Raw genomic sequence first — 20,230 nt, 5'->3', positions numbered from 1 at the left:
TCTTGGACAGGCAATAGGTGTCTGGTGCAGGGCACTTGTGTTAAGGGAACAATTAGAAAGAGCAGTATCAGGGATGTCATCTACCCAGAATAGTGCATTCTGATCGGACTCCAAATTTCATGTTTGTGGGAGTTCATAGAATTGTAGAGTTGGAAGGGACCGCGAGGGTTCAACCCCATACAAGGCAGGAATCTTTTGTCCAACGTGGGGCTCAAACCAACAACCCAGGATGTGATTACTTGGAGGTGTGCCACGCTTTTTCAAGGATCTGGTTTTGGTTGTTACTGCTTAACATATCACAGCCCCTGAGCATGTGCAGAGGAACTTTGACTACAGCTGAAGAAGGCAACTTAAAACCCCAGGAAAGCAGGAAAATAAATACCTCCTCTTGAATTTCCAAGCTGCTGGTATTTCTACAGGACACACAGGAAGCTATATAGCTCAGGATTTTCCACTCTTTCTGGCTGCAGCTATCCAGGATCACAGAGACGGGTCTTTCCCATCACAGGCTGCTTGATAATTTTCTATTTTGAGATTCCTGAGCTTGAATTTGGGTTTTTCTGCAACCCAAAAAGCCCCTGCCGTCAGCGCTGAACTATCGTCCTTTCCCCTGGAGGAAAGTCTGGGATTGTAAGTAGCCTTTCTTCGGCTGCAGCGAAAATCAAAGTTCCTCTGCACACGCTCAGGGGCTCTTGGGTCACAACAAGCCCAGGGGTTTCGCTTCCTTAAAAGACTGTTGCAATATGCAATTTAGAAAAGAAAAAAAGCAGAAAAGCGATGAGGGGAGGAGTCTGAGAGAAGGGCGGGACTTGCGGCTCAGAGCAGCCGCCTTGGATTGGCTGGTGGCCTCGGGGAGGCGGGGCTTTGTGGTGGGTGGCAATTGCAGGCTAGTGGAGCTCGCTCCTTCTTTGCTCGTCAGTTGCCGCAGGAAAAGGAGCAGCCGGCGCCGCCCAGCTGCGAGCCCGGGGTGAGTAAACGGCTTCGCATTGGGAGCGGAGAACGAGGAAACTGCCTTCAAAAATACGGAGTGTTCCGGGGTGGAAGGGAGACCTGGTTAAAAGCTGCGTCCCTGACCCGCAAGATCTTTAGGGGGGCTCTGTATTTATGTGGGGATCCAGATCATTGTGGGATCTTGGGTGGGGATCCATCCCATTGACAACGCCCTGAAGAGATGCCGGGGTTCAGGGATTGCCCAACTTATGCTGCTGGTGGTGTAGGGAGAGGAGGATTTGCAGTGTTTGGGGAAGGCACTCTGCACATGTTCAGAGGCCCAAGGGTTGCAGTTCCTACCTGGTAAAAATCTAACCGGGGGATCTCTCTTTTCCTTCTACCCGACTCTGTTCACCCCCGACCCTTCTTCCGCGTTGATCGTTCCACATTCTACAGAATGAACATCGTTTTTTAAAAGATATATACTGGGCGGGGTGGGAAGTTTTTGGGGGGTGGGGGTGCTGTTTTGGGTTAGCTGCTCCTGAGGTGCCTTCACTTCCTTGCTTCTTACCCCTTGGAGATGTCAAGAGTTGGCGGGTTTGAGATCATTCTAGATTAATTAGAACGGGATGTGTGTGTGTGTGTTTTGCGGCGGGCGCTGCGCGCAATGGTTAGGGAGCCACGCGGCGGGGCGGGCGCGGGGTGTCTAAGGAGGATACAGAGCTTGGCTCCGGGATCTCCCAGCTTCCCCGCCGGGGATCCAACATTCAGCGTGTGCCATAAGAATGAGAGTTTACTGGAAGGAGTGCGGAGAGCGGCTGGTGGGGTTTACTTACTTCCTAGCCCCTCCCTGAGCAACCGGGGGGGGGGTGCGAAGCAGAGAACTTCACTTTGCATCCGGCAACTTTTTGCCAACAACCTTTACCAGCCTCTGCTCCTGTGTCTATAGCAGCAGCAGCAGCAGCAGCAGCAGCAACTGGATCTAAGGAGGGTCGCAGAAAACTTGCAAAAAGGTCCACCAGTGATACAATCCTGTACATATCTATCCGGAAGGAAGACCCGTTGAGTCCTGTGGGCCTTATTTTTACGTGAGGACGACCCCAGTCTTGTTCCTGACAGATGCTGCTCAGATCTCCCTGATAATCCTGATAACAGGGTGCAAATGCAACAGCCCCTTCCCTCTGTATTTATTTTTTGCTATTTCTTTTTTAGCAGACAGGGAGGTTCTATTTAACATTCCTGACTCATAGCCTCTGATAACCCCCCCAACCCGGAATTTATTGCGTCTTCCCCACACCCCAGCCATTTTGGGCAGTGGTCCCTGCCATTGCAACATCTTGTGGCCGGAGTTTCTACTAAGCTAAACATGCTGTGCAAAGAAGTGTCTCATTCTCAATGTGCTGCCTGTCAAACTTTATTAGGTGACCCAAGATATATCTCTCCCTCTCCCCTCTCCTGTTGTCTCTTTCTAAGCTACACAGCACTAAATTGAGGGTGGAGGCAGCCTGAGGGCCACATTTGGCCATCAGTCTAATTTCATGCAGGTGGCAGTGGGGAAAAATTGGATGGATGGGGTGGTAAAAGGGTGAGAGGAAAGGAGATGGTGGAAAAAGAGAGAAAGGGCTATTCTTCCCATTTTTGTTGGTGCCAACTCCACCCTCATGTGCTCCTGGCAAGTTTTCTCCTTGCCCAGAACGTTGCCCTCATTAGAAAAAAAAAGTTTCTCCACCTCTGTCAAAAATGCTTTAGCCCAATCTTTGTCAACTGTGTGCCCTCCAGGTGTTTTTTACTGGTCCAAACCATCTGGGTGGCATCAGGCTGGCAAAAGCTGCTTTAGCTGTTCCTTGTATCCCTAGTGTGCTGATCCCATTTTATTCATTTCGTTCACCTGTAGATGCTCTTCCAGCTCATGTGAACAATTTCCCCTCCTCATTTCTTCCTATCCTTGACTGCCTTGCTTTCTTTTATTGTTTTTTACGATAGCGTACTGTTTTTAATATTGGGTTATGTTCAGCTAAGTTCTTCCCAGAGAATCGAATGGGCCCAAGTTACTCATCCTCATTAACTTCAGTGGGTCTCCTCTGAGTAGGAATAGCATTGAATGCAGCCCATTGCCTTGTTTGCAAGTAGCCCAGGGGATATTTATTCTGGGATAATAATAATAATAATAATAATAATTAATAATAATAATAATTTATTATTTATACCCCGCCCATCTGGCTGAGTTTCCCCAGCCACTCTGGGCGGCTCCCAATCAGTGTTAAAAACAGTACAGCGTTACATATTAAAAACTTCCCTGAACAGGGCTGCCTTAAGATGTCTTCTGAATGTCAGGTAATTATTTATCTGGGATGGCCTTGGAAGCAAATGAAGTAAGTAGAATCATAAGAGCAGCCCGGGCTGGGCTTTGCTGGGTACGTTGGAAACCCTGGCACTTTGCATTTTAGAAAGGAACACTTGATCATGTAATGTCAGCTGTTTCTGTTTTGTTTTGTTTTAACTGTGATAATTCTGGAATAATACAGGGGCAGAAGACAGATCTCTTTTTTTAAAAAAAAAGAAAAGTGAAAAACAACAACCAATCTCTCTCTCTTAAATATAAATTAAAAACTGGCCAGATGGCAAGCAGACATGTCTGTTCCCATCTGTCTTGGCCCGGCTTTCCACACCTCTCTGTATTTAAGGAATGGAACCTGGCAGCTACATTTGTGTGTGTGTGTGTGTGAAATAAATCTTGGACCTTTTACAACAGGGGTGTGGTGGTCAGGAGGGCGTCTCTGAGCTTCCAGGCCTGGCAGAGTAACTATAAACTCTCGGGTTTAGAAGCTGGCGTCATTGTAGTGCTTTCTCTCTCTCTCTCTCTCTCTCTCCTCACCACCAGACCCCCCAGAGATTCATCTTCTGGGCTATATAAAGCCCTCTGCAAGTGTCCACCCTTCTTTCACCCCCTCCCCAAGTTGCCCCCAATATATAGCCCTTTCCATTGCTGCCCAGCTATTAAAGACCTATCCGAATTGAATGGCATTGATTTCACAGAACAGGTGAGCACACGTGAAACTTGCATCAGGGTCTTAGATTGGACAATACCTTGGCGGAGGGTGGGGAGCTGCTTTGTAACTTTAGAAACCCGCTCCCCTTTTCTGGAGCTATCTTTGGATGCTACTTGGGCTGTGGGAAGTCTGAAATGGATACAGAGGGGTCGGTGGGTGGGCTAACTGGGCACGGCACATAAATGACATAGTGCCAGGGGAGGGGGCAGAGGAAGCTGGATATATGCCTTCTCTTCGTAAGCATTTTCAATCGCTAGGCAAATGTACAGGAACAATTCTCGTTGGTTTTGTGAGGTGTTAGCCTGCTCTCTTCATTCAGTGTGTTACTCTGCCTGCATCCTTGTCAGGGGAAAATTCCCATAGGTTCCCATGCTTCTCTCCCTGTGCATATGTCTTTATGTACTCATGGGAGTCCTCCTGTGCTTCGAATGGGGACAGTGGTAAAAGCAGGAAACATGGGTGGTTGGCATGTTTGGACCTGTGGGCACATTTGGAGGGAGTGCGCCCTGCTCTCCCCATCTCCTTACCTGCTGACAGACAAACACCCCCCACCACCGTCACTTTCCCTTGGGACCTGGATAAACATCAGGTGTGGTAAAATGAAAACGGAGTCTCTAGAATTTTTACATGGGATTTCCTAAAAAAAACAAGCCCACTATCAGTTTTTACTGCACAGTAAAAATCACAGATCAGGTTGGTTTAAGGTGCTGGTCCTCATGGAACTTCAGGGTTGGTTTTTTTCATGGGGGGAAGAAAAACAAATTGCAGGAGGACACACCTGTGTAAATGGGGGTGAGCTGTGATTTGATGGTGGTTTTTAACATTTGTGTTGTGCTTGCAAGTGTTCAGACTGCTTTAGTCACCCCCTGTTGTTCACCTCCCTAACACCTGGATACTTGGAGATGGAGGTTCTCTTTGATAGTTCTTGTTGGAATAGGTCACCCAATTCTCTTAGATGTCCAGTATCCTGTTTCTAACCCCTGGTTGGCCAAATGCCTCCAGGAAGTCCATCTAAGCAGATCATGGAGACAGCAGCCTTCTGCCATTCATGTGTCCCTCGTCCTCTGTTGGTCAGCAGTATAAAGCCTCTGACCATGTGGGGGTTTATTTAGCTGTCATGAGTGATAGCAAGTGGAAAGGCAGCTTGGATTAGAAAGAAACAGTCTGCAGGGAAGGAGTTGAGCACATTTTGCTGCAGTTTCACAGCCTCCCAATTTTCCTTTTTACAGACAGCAGTGTCCAAGTGAATATACCTGGGTTCCAGGATGGCGCCTGATGTCTTCACCATCATGCCTGGGGATCCTTGTTCTTGCCTGTTTTCACACACTAACAACACAACCTGTAAAATTCTGCGATATTTTATCTGCACATTCAGAGCGAATTTCAGAAATTAAAAAGTTGTATTAAAAAATAAGACTTTCAAGCTGTCTGGTTCCAAAATGGCAACTAGACATTCCGTTTTGGTGAATGTAGCCTTAAACCCTGGTTTAAGGAGCCATGTATCTGAGTTTCTAACACTGATTCACAGGACCCTAAAGTTGAAGAAGGCCTCATACAGCCCATTCCGCTGCTTGGGGCAGGAAATCCAGGTGAAGGTCACCCCATGAGAGCATGGTTAAGCTTCTGCTGGAAGACTTCCACTGACAGCACGCAGAAAGTAGATATGGATTTCCTGGCAGATTTCTAGGCAGTTAGTGGTAGGACTAGGAAGCTACCATATTAGTAGTAGTAGTAGTAGTATTTGTCAGTGGCTTTTTACCTTCAAAAAAGCCTAATAATAATTTTATTATTTATACCCTGCCCATCTGGCTGGGTTTCCCCAGCCACTCTAGGCAGTTTACAGCACATATAAAAACATAGCAAAGTGTCAAACATTAAAAACTTCCCGATACAGGGCTGCCTTTAGATGACTTCTAAAAGCTGTGTAGTTCTTTATCTCCTTGACATCTGATGACATCTTGATACAACAAATGAAAAAACTAAAACCAGAATTTTTTAAAAATACAGCATAATAAAAAATATCTAAAATGCTAATCCAATAACATAACATAGTAATAAAGGATCAGTAATAAAGAGTATTCTGACCGCCCTTTAGAAGTGCATTGTGCAACATTTCATTGATGCAATGATAGTGGATTTATATAGGCCACATCATTCCACTGTTGTCTGCAAGGGCACACTTTGAGCTATAGTGCAACAAGGGGCTCATCCACACTGCCTCTGGTCCTGCTGCTTTCATCCTGGGGGAAATTGCTCTTTAGCGCTCAATCAGAGCAAACAGCAATTTGAGTTTGCTCTGGTTTAGTAGGTTTTTCCTAAGGAGTGGGGCAAGGGGAAAACCACTCAGACCTATGACTAGAAAGGGTGGGTCAAGCATGAAACAGCTTGGACTTGTGCTTTCTAGTCACAGACCGAGCGGAAGTGTGGACCAGCCCCAAAGCGGGACAATGGGGCCTCCTCCCCTCTGGTACATTTGCGATACGAAAAGTTACAGAATTTCACCAGGAAGTTATGGGACATTTCCCGATTGGAAAGCTGCTCTGCAGCTTTGGTGGGTGCAAATTGTCCTGAAAGTGGAATCGCGGGTAACTTCCAGCATGAGCGCAAACAATCGCTAATGCACAGTAAAAAGGAGAGCCCTGCCCCCAAAGTTCAACCAAAATCTCCTTTCTAACTTCAGCCCATTTTAAATCTAGTCTTGCTGCACCCTGGGGAAGACGTCTTTGCCTCCTTTTTATATGGGAGCCTTTGAAGAATGTCAGGCCGCCATTTCTCCAGGCTAAAACAACCCCATAGCAGGTGTCTGCCCAGCTCATTCTTGTTCTCCCTCTGTGCAGCTGCTCTGACACCTCGAGGTGCATCTTCAAACTGCTCGAAAAGTGCTTTCATGATCGCTTGCAGGCCTTTGTTGCTGCTGCTGTTGCCACCTGCTCTCGCTTCCTTTGTGCTGCATTTATTCAGCACCATTAATTGGTGCACAGCTCACAGTAACATAAGCAGCAAAGGCGGGGTCCCTGCCCTGAGCTGCTTCCAATCCATAGGAGCCGACTCCTAGGGGTTGAGGTCCCTTTTCCCTCCCCATAAGCTGATGAGTTGCCATTAAAATGGTGTCTGTGCACTGTGTCATGCGATCGATTATGTAGCGTGCAGTTTACCTCCCCCCCCCCATATTTTATTCAATTTGGCACCCTGTTCCAATATTATTTTTTGTAATAAATTTTTATTAGTTTTCAATTACAGTCCAATAATAGCCTCATTATAACAATACCAATTTATAATACAATTATTAATACCAATCATTCAATTAGCGAATTATATAATTTAGTTAGAGTGGGAGCTCCATGTGCTTCTGTGAAGTCTCTCAGCCCCACTCACCTCACAGAGTGTTTGTTGTGGGGGAGGAAGGGAAAGGAGAATGTTAGCCGCTTTGAGACTCCTGAAGGGGAGTGAAAGGCGGGATATCAAATCCAAACTCTTCTTCTTCTTCTTCTGCTAGATTTGATGGTTTTCTTTATTTCTGCGTTCCGAAATCTCATCAGTTTTAATTACATTCCGGTCATAATAATAATCACTTATTCAACCGCTGCAATATTAATAACTTCTATTCATGTTGACACATTAAATGATTTATAAAACTTTAAGTGAGGAACTCAAACTGTATCCTTGTTCTTCTTGTGGGTGGCAATTATACTGTCCTTGGTATTTCTTCTTGTCCTTGCAAGATGTTACGTCTTTCTTTCCCCTAATTGTTGCTGTTATCTGATGTGCCTTGGCCGGAGCTGATACCCCATGGACAATTTTAGATTGGCTGATATCACAATCTAAAATTCATTGATGGGGAGAGAACCAGAGGAGGGAAGGATGGGGGAGGCTAAAGGTTACAAGGGATGAAAGTACATGTCCTTTTTGGTGAAAGTGTGGAACGTTCATCCCGATCTGTTTGCAGGGAGGTTAGATGGCGTGCGACCTGTTTCCTGAGCATTCGTTCAGATTTTTGTGGAGTTTAGATGACGTTTCATCAAGCAAGAGTTAATCCCACACTTTCTGATGCATTTTCTCTGTAAAGTCTTGGATTTCTGTGGCGTGGGGATGGACAGTGTGCTTGTTGTACAAGAGCTCCAAATCGACTTGTGCAACCTGAATTTGGTGGTATACGATTGAACGCCACCTGGAAGCAACACCCGCGGTGAGTGCAGTGCCCAAGTAGCTTGGAATGGGAAGCCACGACTGCACCACCGTCTTAATAACGGTTCAATGTCCCAATCTTGTGCATGTCTAATCAGAAGTTAGTCTTTGGTCAGAGAACTGCAACTTCATAGGGATTCAGTTTGCACAGAGAATCTTAGGAAGCAGTGCCAGCAAAGCTGATTGCAAACCAGTGTGGCCTGTGGGGTTAGAGTGTGTCTGAATAGGATTTGGAAGATCCAGGTTCAAATCGCCCTGTCTCTTTCAGCCTCACCTATGGTTGTTGCAAAGATAAGAGGCAGATAAGTTAGCCAGTACGCTGGCCTGATGTCTTTGGAGACGAGGGTGGGATATAGGTGTACTCGGTGCTTGGGATGAACTAGTTTGGCCTAACGAAGTTTGCCGAATTTGTTCAAAAATTTGTTCAAAAAAACTACACCTGAAAGTTCCCACAATTGCCAGGTGAACCAAACATTAATTAAGTTCTTTTTTTTTGCAGCAGAACTTGGGACAATTTCTAGTTCAAGTTCATTCTCTTATTGTGTTTTTTCAGGTTTTAGTCTCTTTGAGCCTTTAAGCTGAAAGGTCATAACTGTTGGCATTAAATAAATCAATAAAATAAGTGCAACGATTCACATTTCCGCTACACCAGGGGTCTGCAACCTTTAAGACAAAAAGAGCCACTTGGACCCGTTTCCGAAGAAAACAAACTGGGAGCCGCAAAACTCGTCATTATAAAAATAACTTTTTTGTCACTTTTTTATTATTTCTTTAACGTTCTTTAAATGTTAAATTAACAAGTTACCTTTTTTTGTGTGTGTGTTCTTCACTCCCCTTCAAAACAGTGACCAGTGTACATGCCCCTTACAATGTAGCGGGTGGGCGGGCAGGAAGGTGACGTCGGGACGGTGCGTGACCGCCCCTATGCGACGTCACAGCCAGTACAGCGCCTGCCACAGTGGGGAGTGTCGGGCGCACAGTGCGCCTCCTCCCCTCGCTAGTATCCGCCCCGGAGCTGTGGCAAAGGTGTAAAAGAGCCACATGCGGCTCCGGAGCCGCGGGTTGCAGACCCTTGCGCTACACGGACGTTTCCTTAGTCTTCAGTCCGTTTTACACTTTAGCTCAGCAACTTGTAGCATTAAGAATGCTAGGGAGAAAATTGCCGAGGATGATTGGGACGAACTTGAATTGAACTGTAAACCTGAAATGGTCCGTTTTCTAAAGGGACAAACGTGAACTGGAATTTGTTCCTTGTCTCATGGTCTACCGACAGAGAGTTCCCATCTGCCCTAGACGACATGGGCAAAAATCAAGGAAGTTGGAAGCCCTTTTCTCTGGTTTAAAGAATTGGTTGGTGGTTTGTGGTTGGTCTTGAGAGAAGCCAGAGTTTCTCCTTTGAGAAATGTGACTTACCTGGACTTACACAGCCACCTAGTGGAATCTTGGAAGAACGTGGGGTCGGTTGCTCAGGCAGGGGACCCTTTAGAAATCTCTTGCAAATTCCCCATACACTCTTTTTGTGGGTTTGCAAAATTTTAATCGGGCGGGGGAGGGATAAATGGGAAGCCTTGTTAGTCCCTGGATATTTTTCCTTTTTAAAGGTGGATGTTCACATCCCCTGCCTGACCTAGGCCCCATCTGCGCTATACATTTAAAGATGAATCATGGCTTTCCCCCCAAAAAAGCCCCCCCCCAAAAAAAAACCAGTCATGACATTCCCCTCAAAGAATCCTGGGAGTTCTCAAGGGAGCTGCGAGTTGTTAGGAGGCCCCCTATGCCCCTCAGAGAGCTACAATTGCCAGAGTGGTTTAACAATCAATCCCTCTTCACAGGGAACTCTGAGAATTGTAGCTCTGTGAGGGGAGTCTCCTACCAACTCTCGGCATCTTCAACAAACTACAGTTCCCAAGATTCTTTGGCAGAAGCCATGGCTGTTTCAAGTGGTAGCTTTAAATCTATGATGCAGATGAAGCCCTAAGGTAAAGGTAAAGGCACCCCTGACCATTAGGTCCAGTCGTGGCCGACTCTGGGGTTGCAGCGCTCATCTCGCTTTATTGGCCGAGGGAGCCGGCGTACAGCTTCCGGGTCATGTGGCCAGCATGACTAAGCCGCTTCTGGTGAACCAGAGCAGCACACGGAAACGCCGTTTACCTTCCCGCCGGAGCAGTACCTATTTATCTACTTGCACTTTGACGTGCTTTCGAACTGCTAGGTTGGCAGGAGCAGGGACTGAGCAACGGGAGCTCACCCTGTTGCAGGGATTCGAACCGCCGACCTTCTGATCGGCAAGTCCTAGGCTCTGTGGTTTAACCCACAGCGCCACCCGTGTCCCTTTGATGAAGCCCTAGGTATGTAGAAAATCGCCTGATACCAAGCCCTTCACTTGCCTTTCCTAACGTGCTGCCCCTCAGATGCTGTTGGTCTATATCTCCCATCATTCTTGACAGTTGGTGATTGGGGCTGATAGGCCTTGTAGTCCAAAGCACCCGGTGGGCATCTGGTTGGAGAAGCCTGGTCCACGCCAGCTGCCAGCAGCTCTCCTGGATTTGAGTCAGGTCTACCTGGAGAAACCAATGAACTCTGACCCGTATAACCTCTTTGGAGGAAGTCTGGAGGAAAACCTCAAATCTGCCACTGCTGTTGCTTCAAGCTGTGCTGCTTTTTCTGAGTTGGTGACCTCGGCAGTGGTGCTTTCGAGCCCAGAGGCATGGCTGTTTGTGTGTGGCATTTGGCGGGGCAAGAGAACAAGTGGCGATTGTCCAAAGCAGCGCATCGGAGCTGTGGGCCCAGCTTCTTTCAGCCGCTGGTGTATTGTTCTCTGTTGTGTACCCTCCGCTTGCAGAGAGAGAGAGAGAGAAAGAGAGAAAGAGAAAGCCGCCTGGATTGCTTTTCTGCGGTTGTTGCAAATGAGGCCCGTTTCCCCTTTTAAATCCTTCCCTTCCTGGCTCGTCCGTTAAACAGTTGCTCGTGATAACCTGCTCTGTCAGCAGTGCGCCGAGCCAATGCTCTTGAGGCTTTGGTGTGCACCAGCGCCCTGCCAGGCGCTCAGACAAAAGGCCGCTTTATCCATCAGCCCACCCCTGACAGAGCAGCCACCTGTTTCGAGTCGGCCGCAGAACGCTCTCGCTTGTTCAAGCCCGGCCAGGCCACATGGACTGGGGTGTCCTTGCTTTTTAATGCCTTGGGGAGCGGAGCCCCTGCCAAATGGCGCTGGGATCAGCCGTTTTAGTTGTTATTTATTTCAAAAACAGGTACAGTGGTACCTCAGGTTACATACGCTTCAGGTTACATACGCTTCAGGTTACAGACTCCGCTAACCCAGAAATAGTGCTTCAGGTTAAGAACTTTGCTTCAGGATGAGAACAGAAATCGTGCTCTGGTGGCACGGCAGCAGCAGGAGGCCCCATTAGCTTCAGGTTAAGAACAGTTTCAGGTTAAGAACGGACCTCCGGAACGAATTAACCCGAGGTACCGTTGTATGCCGCTTAATTGCCACCTCTACCTCTAAGTGGTTCTCGAAAAGCTGAACAAACACAGTGAAGAGAAAATCTGTTTTAAAATGAGCAGCAAAAGTATTGCTCTGAATATTAGTTACTGGGAATTCAAAACTGGGAGAGCGCTGTTGGCCCTCAGGTCCTGTGTAGTGGGGCTCCCAATGGGCAGCTGGCTGGCCACTGTAAGAATGGGATGATGGACCCCCTTCCACAAACATCTATAATGTGTTAATCAGGCAGAGGCCTGGTGCCTAATGGTGTATATTATTGTTGTTGTTGTTGTTGGCCTTTGGTCTGATCCAGCAGCCAGGCTCTTCATGGGGACATTGCTGCTCCTTTTCCTCACTCTATGCCTGGGGAGGGGGTCAGATGAATAGGAAGTGTCTGCTGTCTGGGCACACCAGCCCTTCCTGAAGGCATTCTGGGGAGGAGAGGGAGATGACCTTGACGGGCCCAAGGCAGCAAGAAGTGCTTCCAATCCCAAACAACACAGGTTTCAGATTTGGCCCTTATGAGGTGAGCAAAGAGAGCTCTTAGTTCAGGGATGAGGAACCACAGACCTAGAGAATGGATGTGGCCCTCCAAGCCTCCCTATGTGGTCCTCGGGACTCTCCCCCGGCCATGCTCCTCACCAGCCGTGTTTTTGCTTGGGCTGAGTGTAGTTTGATAATGCTTGCCTGGAGGGAGGATAGAGAGGGGTTGAGTGTAGAATATGTGGGGGGAACCTTCAGCCCTACAGAAACTCCTAAACTACAACTCCCATCATCCTTGGCCATTGGCCATGCTTGCGATGGCTGATGGGAATAGTAGCTCAGCAATACCTGGAGGGCCAAAGTTTCTCAACACCTGGTGTAGAAACTAGCCTGCTGCACAAAGGTAAAATGTGTGCTCATTGCTCCGCCCACTTTTGCTTCTGGCCCCGCCCACCACAGAAATAGGGTTCTCAGAAGGGAATGTGGTCCTCTGGGTGAATAGGATTCCCCATCAGGGATTGAACCTGGGACCTTCTGCATGCAGATGCTCTACCCTTGAGATGTAGTCCATCCCTCTATGGTTGGGCTTAAATTACAACTGGACGATTGTTAAAACAGAATTCTTAACTTAATTTCAATCACTCTTTTCTTCTTCCTTAGCAGAACTGCACACAGATTCTGGTTATGAAGGAAGGAATTTATCCAGCCTGAGGTGCCTCTGGGGTTTCCCTCTTGTATTGACTTCTTGAAGTTCTGTTGGAATCTCCTGTGGCTCGGCCTCTGCGTTGGAGAACTTCTCAGGTGCACAGCTGCCGGGGAATCCTTCGTAAGGTCACGTCCTACCAGCAGAATCAACTTACCTCTAGGTAATTTGTTAGTGGCTCATGCCCGACTGAAATCCGATCCCATTGTGGCTGATAACCTCCTATTCTTGCAAGGACTCTTCACCTTTTAACCAGCCACTTGATGATGATTGTTTTGAATCTGAAGCGCCAGCACTGAACGGCCCTTCTTCTTCCCCCCTCCCCTCCTTTACAGCAGTCGACAAAGATGTCCACCACCAAAGTGCCCATCTACCTGAAAAGAGGAAGCAGGAGGGGCAAGAAGGAGAAACTGCGAGACATCCTCTCTTCAGACATGATCAGCCCACCGCTAGGGGACTTCCGGCACACAATTCATATCGGCAGTGGTGGGGAGAACGACATGTTTGGTGACATCTCATTTCTCCAAGGGAAGTTCCACCTCCTGCCCAGGACAGAGGGCAACGTGAGTCCAGGTGGCACCAGCCAGTACATGGTGCCCTTCGAGTTCTCGAGGACCGCTACCATTTCGGGTTACGATCCGCCGCCTTTGGACATCCCCTCCCCTCTCCTCAAAAACGCCATCTCCCTGCCGGTCATCGGTGGCTTGCAGGCGCTGACCCTGCCTTCTGCTCAAGCCCCGCCCAAACCGCCGCGCCTGCACCTCGACGACAAAGCCCAAGCCACTCCCCAGACGAATGACCTTGCTCTGAGTCCTCCCTGCGCTGTGTCTGCTAGGACTTCGGAACCCCTTGGCACCGCCAACGGCAAGTGCCCGGCCTCTGTGAATGGGTTCTCAGGGGAAGAAAACAAAGACAAGGCTTTCATGTCCCATGCGGGCTCCCTGCTCTCCCTTCACGTGGACTTGGGGCCGTCGATTTTGGATGACGTCCTGCAGGTGATGGAGAAGCACCAAACGGCAGATGTGGGCGCTCCGTTGCAGGATTCCGGCAGACAGGAAATCCTGACGTAATGAGAAAGGCGGCCGGCGGAGGGGGACCTGTGACTTTGAAAGCGCAGCCTTTTTGTACATAAGAGAGTGTTTTGCTGTTAAATTGGGTGACTGGGGGTGCGTGTGCAGGCATGGATGTGCGTGCACACCTGTGTGAGAGATCCTTTGGTGCAGCTTCACTAGTAATATAATTCCTCCCAGCTTTCAAAGAGCATCTTGCAGAATGCAGGCTTCACTCCTTACTATGCAGCACTCCGTTTCGACAAAAGCTGAGATGGGTCCCTGTCTTGTGTGCTCTTGGCAGGCTCTACACAAACACACCCTTCTACTGAAACTTGTATTGGAAGCAAAGCAATAAATTAATAAGCATCTGTTAAGTTACCCTCGTGAACAAATGTTATGGGTGTGGATCCTGAAAAGCTGATGGTTAATTGATGGGTTGGGGAAGGAAACCTCAACAGTGAAGAGGTGTGTGTGTTGTTGTACATTCTTTGTAGCGGGAGTGGCGGGGACGATGTTGCGCTGCTCATTGATGGGAAGGGCGGCACGGCGCTCTGAGCAGTCGTCAGAGATTGTCCCGTGCTGGAGGGAGGAGGAAGCCGTGTTTCTAGCCTTGGAATGTAAACGAGTCAGGATATCTCATTTAAGTTCTTAAGCTGGTAATATGGTCATGTTAATGAATAGGGAGGCATTCCTGTGCTGGAATTTCATGGGAAAAGACTCTGAGTCATACAGGTTGGCTGTGGCTGGTGCAGTTTAGGGAGCTGCCTTATAACACATCACACTATTTATTTATCTAGATCAGGATCATCTGCTCTGACTGATGGCAGGGTCCTAAGCAGAGAAGGTGCCTTTCCCATCACTTGCTACCTGATCCTTTTAACTAGAAACGCCAAGATCTGAACCTTAGTCCATAGTTAATACTATTTCCATTTCCCCTGTGTGCGTTTCTCCTTCTCTGATGGAAGAAAGATGGGATGTTAAATTGGTTTATTTACAGGGCACTACTCCTTGGTGGTGACTCAGCAGCCAACAGCATAGAGAGGACTGTGGTTTAGCTGTGGAGCACCTGTTTTGCATGCAGGAGATCCCAGGATCAACACCTGGCATCTCCAGGTAGACATGGGAAGGACCTCTGAAACTGCCGGGAGCCACTGCCCGTCAGTGAGCTAGTTAAACCCATGTTTTGATTCAGGAGAAGACAGCTCCCTGTGTCCCTATTGGAATCCAGTGTGGTGTAGTGGTTAAGAGCGATAGACTCGTAATCTGGGGAACTGGGTTCGCGTCTCCGCTCCTCCACATGCAGCTACTGGGTGACCTTGGGCCAGTCACCCCTCTTTGAAGTCTCTCAGCCTCACTCACCTCACAGAGTGTTTGTTGTGGGGGAGGAAGGGAAAGGAGATTGTTAGCCACTTTGAGACTCCCTAGGGTAGTGATAAAGCAGGATATCAAATCCAAACTCCTCCTCCTCTTCTTCTTCTTCTTCTTCTTCTTCTTCTTCTTCTTCTTTATTCAAAATCATGAGGACTGGAATCTTACTTTCTTTTTAGCAGAAGGGCTGCAGGTCAGTGGCAGAGCACATACTCTGCAAGCAAAAGATCCTTGGTTCAATCAATCCAGGTAGCACAGGAGAGAGACCATTGCCTGAATTTCAAGAAAGTTACTGCTTGTCAATGTGGATAATAGTGAGATGGACCAATGGTATAAGGCAGCTTCCTGAATTCCTGTTACAGTATATGGTTATATTGTTCAGAAGAGAGGGTTGCCTCGTGGCTGTGGCTCTCCTCTTTTGGCCGTTCCTGTGCTTGGTTTTTCCTGCACCATCCTGGCCGCATCTGTAGTCGGCTGTCCAGCATAGCAGACAAAGCCCCATTTCAGCATCTTCAGGGGAAGAATAAATAGAGGCTTGTTAAACTAACAAACCGTGGCCTGGCATTGTCCCCAGGCAACTGGCTGTTTGGCAGCCGTTTCTCATCCGGCCCATCTGTCGCTGCAAAAGGCCGCTTCGCAAGGGGACCCCGTCAGGATGCTAGGATGCTGTCAGTCCCATGGCACATGACAAAAGGCGACACTCGAATAGGGGCAGGCTTCGCCAAGAAAGCCATTTTCAGCGCCCCAAGTGACTTTTGGGCAGAGACAGCTGCTGCAGCTTCTTTGGAGCACCTTTGGCCTTAAGCCAAGTTTAAAAATCTCTCGTTGATAGCATGGCTTCCTTGAGGACTGACTCCTCGCCAGATGCGTGTACTTGGTTTGTTCCAAGAATTGGATACTCCAGTCTGTGGCGTTTCACTGTGGGTTCTCCAAAATTCACTAGAAAGCTATGTCGGATTTAGACAAATTCAAAAGGGGCCCTGAATTCGAATATTGCGAATCTTTATTTTTATGTCCCTCCCCCAAGCTATTTATGATACAGCACCAGCAACTTATATCAGGGAGGGGTGGGGAGCCTTGGGCCCAGGGGCCAAATGTGGCCCTCAGAGTTCTCTGTCTGGCCCTCAGGGCCTTCCTAGGACTGGTGCTGCTTCACACATTTCCTCTGTTTTTGCTTGACTGAAGTGTGTCTTCGAACACTGATGATGCTTCCTGCTTGCCTAGCCAGAGAACGTGGTGTAGAAACTGCAAAGGTAACGTTTCAATTAGTTGCTCTGGCCACTTTTGCTTCTGGCCCTGCACACCTCGTGCACGTGGCCCCTGGAAGGCTGCCCAGAAGGGAATGTGGCCCTCAGGCTGAAATAAGGTTCCCCATCTGTGCTGTGTATGAACTGTTAAAAAGAAGGAAGCAGGTGGATGTTGGTGGTGGGGAGACAAACAGCATGAAAGGAGGAGGGAATCCTAGAACTAGAGCTGGAAGGGACCACAAGGGTCATCCAGACCAACCCCCTGCAATGCAGGAATCTTTCACCCAATGTGGAGCTTGAACCGATGACCTGAGATTACCCATGACAACTGAGCTATCCACAGGGGAGAGGCAAGGCTGATGGGTAAAGCTAATACGTACATGTGTGCTTAGTGGCTGCTTTCCAATGAATATTGGAGGATTCGGGACAGACATAAGATGGTACTTCTTTATGCAGTGCATAGTTAAACTATGGAACTCACTCCCACAGGAGACAGTGATGGTGACCATCACGAGTAACTTAGGAGGACTGGACCAATTCATCATGAGATCAATGGCTTCTAGCCACAATGGCTGTGTGCTTTTGGATATCTCCAGCGTGCTTCTGAATATCTAGTTGGGAATTGGGCAAAAGATTCTTGCATAGCAGGGGGTTGGACTAGATCAGTGTTTTTCAACCATTTTGGGGCAAAGGCACACTTGTTTCATGAAAAAAATCACGAGGCACACCACCATTAGAAAATGTTAAAAAATTTAACTCTGTGCCTATATTGACTATATATAAAGTATTTCTCTTGAATAGGAATCAAATAAACACAAAGAAGCATGGTTTAACATTCAAGCATGGTTTAATATTTTGTTCTTTAATGGCAAACAATGGCAAACAAAAACATCCGCTGAGCTGGCGGATGACAGCTCCGTCTCTGCACTGTGTGCGGAGAAGGAGATGTCAGAGCCCCGCTGCTCTCTATAGGGAATCAGATGAGAGCAGACCGCCTATCCGATCCCATCCGATCTGATCCCCACCCAGGACGGATGGAAAATAGGGTGGACACAGTCTGGCGCCCGCCTAGTGGGCGAAAATTTGACTTTTTTCTTCTTCAAAAAAATCTTTTGACTTTTTCAATTTTTCCCATGGCACACCAGGCAACATCTCGCGGCACACTAGTGTGCCGCGGAACAGTGGTTGAAAAACACTGGACTAGATGACCCCCGTGGTCCCTTCCAACTCTCCAATTCTATGATTCTATGAATCACAAGTAGGGAGAGTGCATTCACTCAGGCCCTGCTTGGCAGCTTCCCACCAGTATTTGGTTGGCCACTGTGAGAGCAGGATGCTGGACTAGATGGGCTTTAGGATGTGCTATGGGAGATCCAGGTTGGTTGGTTTTTTTGAGTTTTACAGTGGGAGGGAGAAACCCTTTGGAAGCACAATTCTGGGGTTTGGGGAGCTTCAATTTCCCATTGCAAATGGCTCTCTTGAGGTAGCTCTTTGCAGCTTTAATGAAAAAGGTACCCATATGTGGGAGAAAATCGCCACAGGGATGAGAGTTAATGCCCCCTCTGCCAGCACTGCAGTCCTGATCAGATTTGGGCTCCCCTGCAACTGATATTAAACTTATTTTAAAATAGTACGAAAGCCCATTGTGGATTATTTGACTCTCTCTCTCTCTCTCTGTGTGTGTGTGTGTGTGTGTTGAGGGGGTGGTGTTCACAGAAAAATTGGGTTTTGAAGAAGTGAAGCAATGTGTGTGCCTTGGTGGTGATGGAAACACTGCAAACGTGGCTTGTTTGCCAAATATAACCCAAGTGTAGTGTTTTGTTTTTTACGCTGAAAGCAGAATGTTCTCTAACTGGGGGAGACTGGAGACAGAAGCTCTTTGCAGCTTTGATTCTATTCATTATATCCACACCCCTCTCTCCAGCTCCCAGAGTGAAGCCCCCACCTTTTCTCTTTTTCTTTTTGCAAAATTACTGCCTCTCACGCTTTCCGATTCCCTTTTTGCAAGCTTTTTGTTTGTCCCCCCCCCCCCCAACGGCCTGCAAGCCGATTGTTCGTGAGAACAAATGGGAGGTAAATTTCTGGAACCAGCAAGACTGCCTTGTGTGCAAAAGCCAGCCTGTTACAACCAGGCAGCATCTGTTGCTTTCTCCCTCTCTCCCTTTCCGTAACCCTTCTATGGTCTCCGTGGCCATGGAGATGGCAAAGCAGTCATGACGGACCAGTGCCTTTGTTGCCATGGGTTTCCCCCTCACCAAAGTCAAGCGCACAAATGGATTTGAACCCGAGGTGAACCCCGGACCTTCCATTCTCCTTGCCTCCTCCAGTTTCTCAGTATAGTCTCTGAATGCAGTAAATTGAGGGTTTTTGCAGTAGCAGGAGAGTGGGTACAGACAGGGGACTCTTTAGCACTGATGATGAAGGAACATGGCAGAGAAATTTGATTCATTTTGCTTTCGATGGTCGATCTACCTAACTTGGTCAGAAATGAAGCCATCCTTCAAAATTTGCACAGTTCTGAATTTTGCAATGTGATTCTCCAGCCCCAGTATCGTGTGCACAAATGCATATCCTAAAGTGTGCACATAAATGCATATCTCAGTGAAAACGACATCATAATGTATTGTGCGTGGGGAAAATTGCTTTGCAAAAATGGCAATGCCCATTAATTTTGCCCCCCCCCCGGCTCCCTGAAATACTTTATTTTGGGGGTGCAAAGGGACCTCATCCCCTAGGAGTTTTCTCCTATGCATACAGGCAAGCCTGGGGGACCACATCCAGCTCCCAAGCCTGAGGTTCCCCACCCTTGCTCTTCAACACTGCGCCCAAGGGTGCCCCTGAGTGCTTTGCAATATGCAAGGTGATCCCCTCCCCAGACATATATATGCGTATATGGTCCCATCTGGGAAAGGGAAAGTCCTTGGGGAAAGGGTTCTGCTCCAAGATGGAAAGACTTGGGTTGAAGCTGTCCTCCTGAGCCTTTCAGTACTAGAAGAATCTGCTTTGGAAGAAGTCCAGCTTGCAAGTGACTCTTCTTTCCCTTGCATCTTCTCACCCTCTTCCTTCCTCTTTCCCCACTGTCCAGGGGCAGGAGTGACTCATTGGCAGAGTTGTGGACCAGGCCCTTGTCCCGGGTTCAGATGTTCTCCCAGCAGCTTGCTAGGGCTTCCTTTGTTTGGTTCTGACTCCTTGGCAACCCCGTGGCCCTGTCTCAGAGCCCCTCCCTTCCGGCCCTTACTCCTCTCTCTCTCTCTCTCTGCATTCCCTTGCAAAATCAGCAGTGTCTGCCTGCAGTGTCCTTAAACTTTCTCAAAATGCAAAAGCACGATTTCCAACCCTCCAAGCTGTTGCGAAAGAAGGAACTGTGTCCATGCACACGCAATGGGGGTGGTGGCGAGAGACATTGCTTCATGGGGTGGAGCAAGGGTCAGCAGCAACGGGTGAGTTGTGGGGGACGACAGAAAGTTGGAAGGGAGGTCATCCAGTCCAGGGCCGTGGAAACTTTTACAGCCCATGGGGTTGGAACAACTAATACGTTTTCTCCTGGGTCAGAATAGGTAGCAATCAGGGATGATGGGAGTTGGAGTCTGACCACATCTGGAGGGACAGAAATCAGGTTCCCCATTCCTATTCTAGGCCATATCCTGAGATATCACTCCTTTTCCTTAAGCCCCTGATGCTAAAATCCCGAAACTTCAGATTAAGCTGTGAGACCTGTCAAGCCTCTC

The 20,230-nt window shown here is 48.1% G+C and overlaps 1 protein-coding gene across 2 annotated transcripts; it reads left to right on the top strand.

The window, feature by feature from the left end:
- Positions 1-865: 865 nt before the first annotated feature.
- Positions 866-14,265, top strand: CDC42EP2 (CDC42 effector protein 2). 2 transcript variants are annotated; one of them, XM_082203682.1, is made up of 3 exons: positions 866-967; positions 12,796-12,998; positions 13,171-14,265. In XM_082203682.1, exon 3 carries the CDS (start codon positions 13,183-13,185, stop codon positions 13,903-13,905), a length of 723 nt encoding a protein of 240 aa, XP_082059808.1. In that variant the 5' UTR covers positions 866-967; positions 12,796-12,998; positions 13,171-13,182; the 3' UTR covers positions 13,906-14,265. The 2 variants fall into 2 exon arrangements, with proteins under 2 accessions (XP_082059808.1, XP_082059809.1); XM_082203683.1 differs by having other exon boundaries at positions 910-967; positions 12,793-14,265.
- Positions 14,266-20,230: the final 5,965 nt, after the last annotated feature.

This window comes from Podarcis vaucheri (genome assembly GCF_965113315.1).
Source record: "Podarcis vaucheri genome assembly, chromosome: 16".
Classification (NCBI taxonomy): Eukaryota; Metazoa; Chordata; class Lepidosauria; order Squamata; family Lacertidae; genus Podarcis; species Podarcis vaucheri.
The sequence above is the reverse complement of the archived record's forward strand: the minus strand, read 5'-3'. Positions and strand labels throughout refer to the sequence as shown.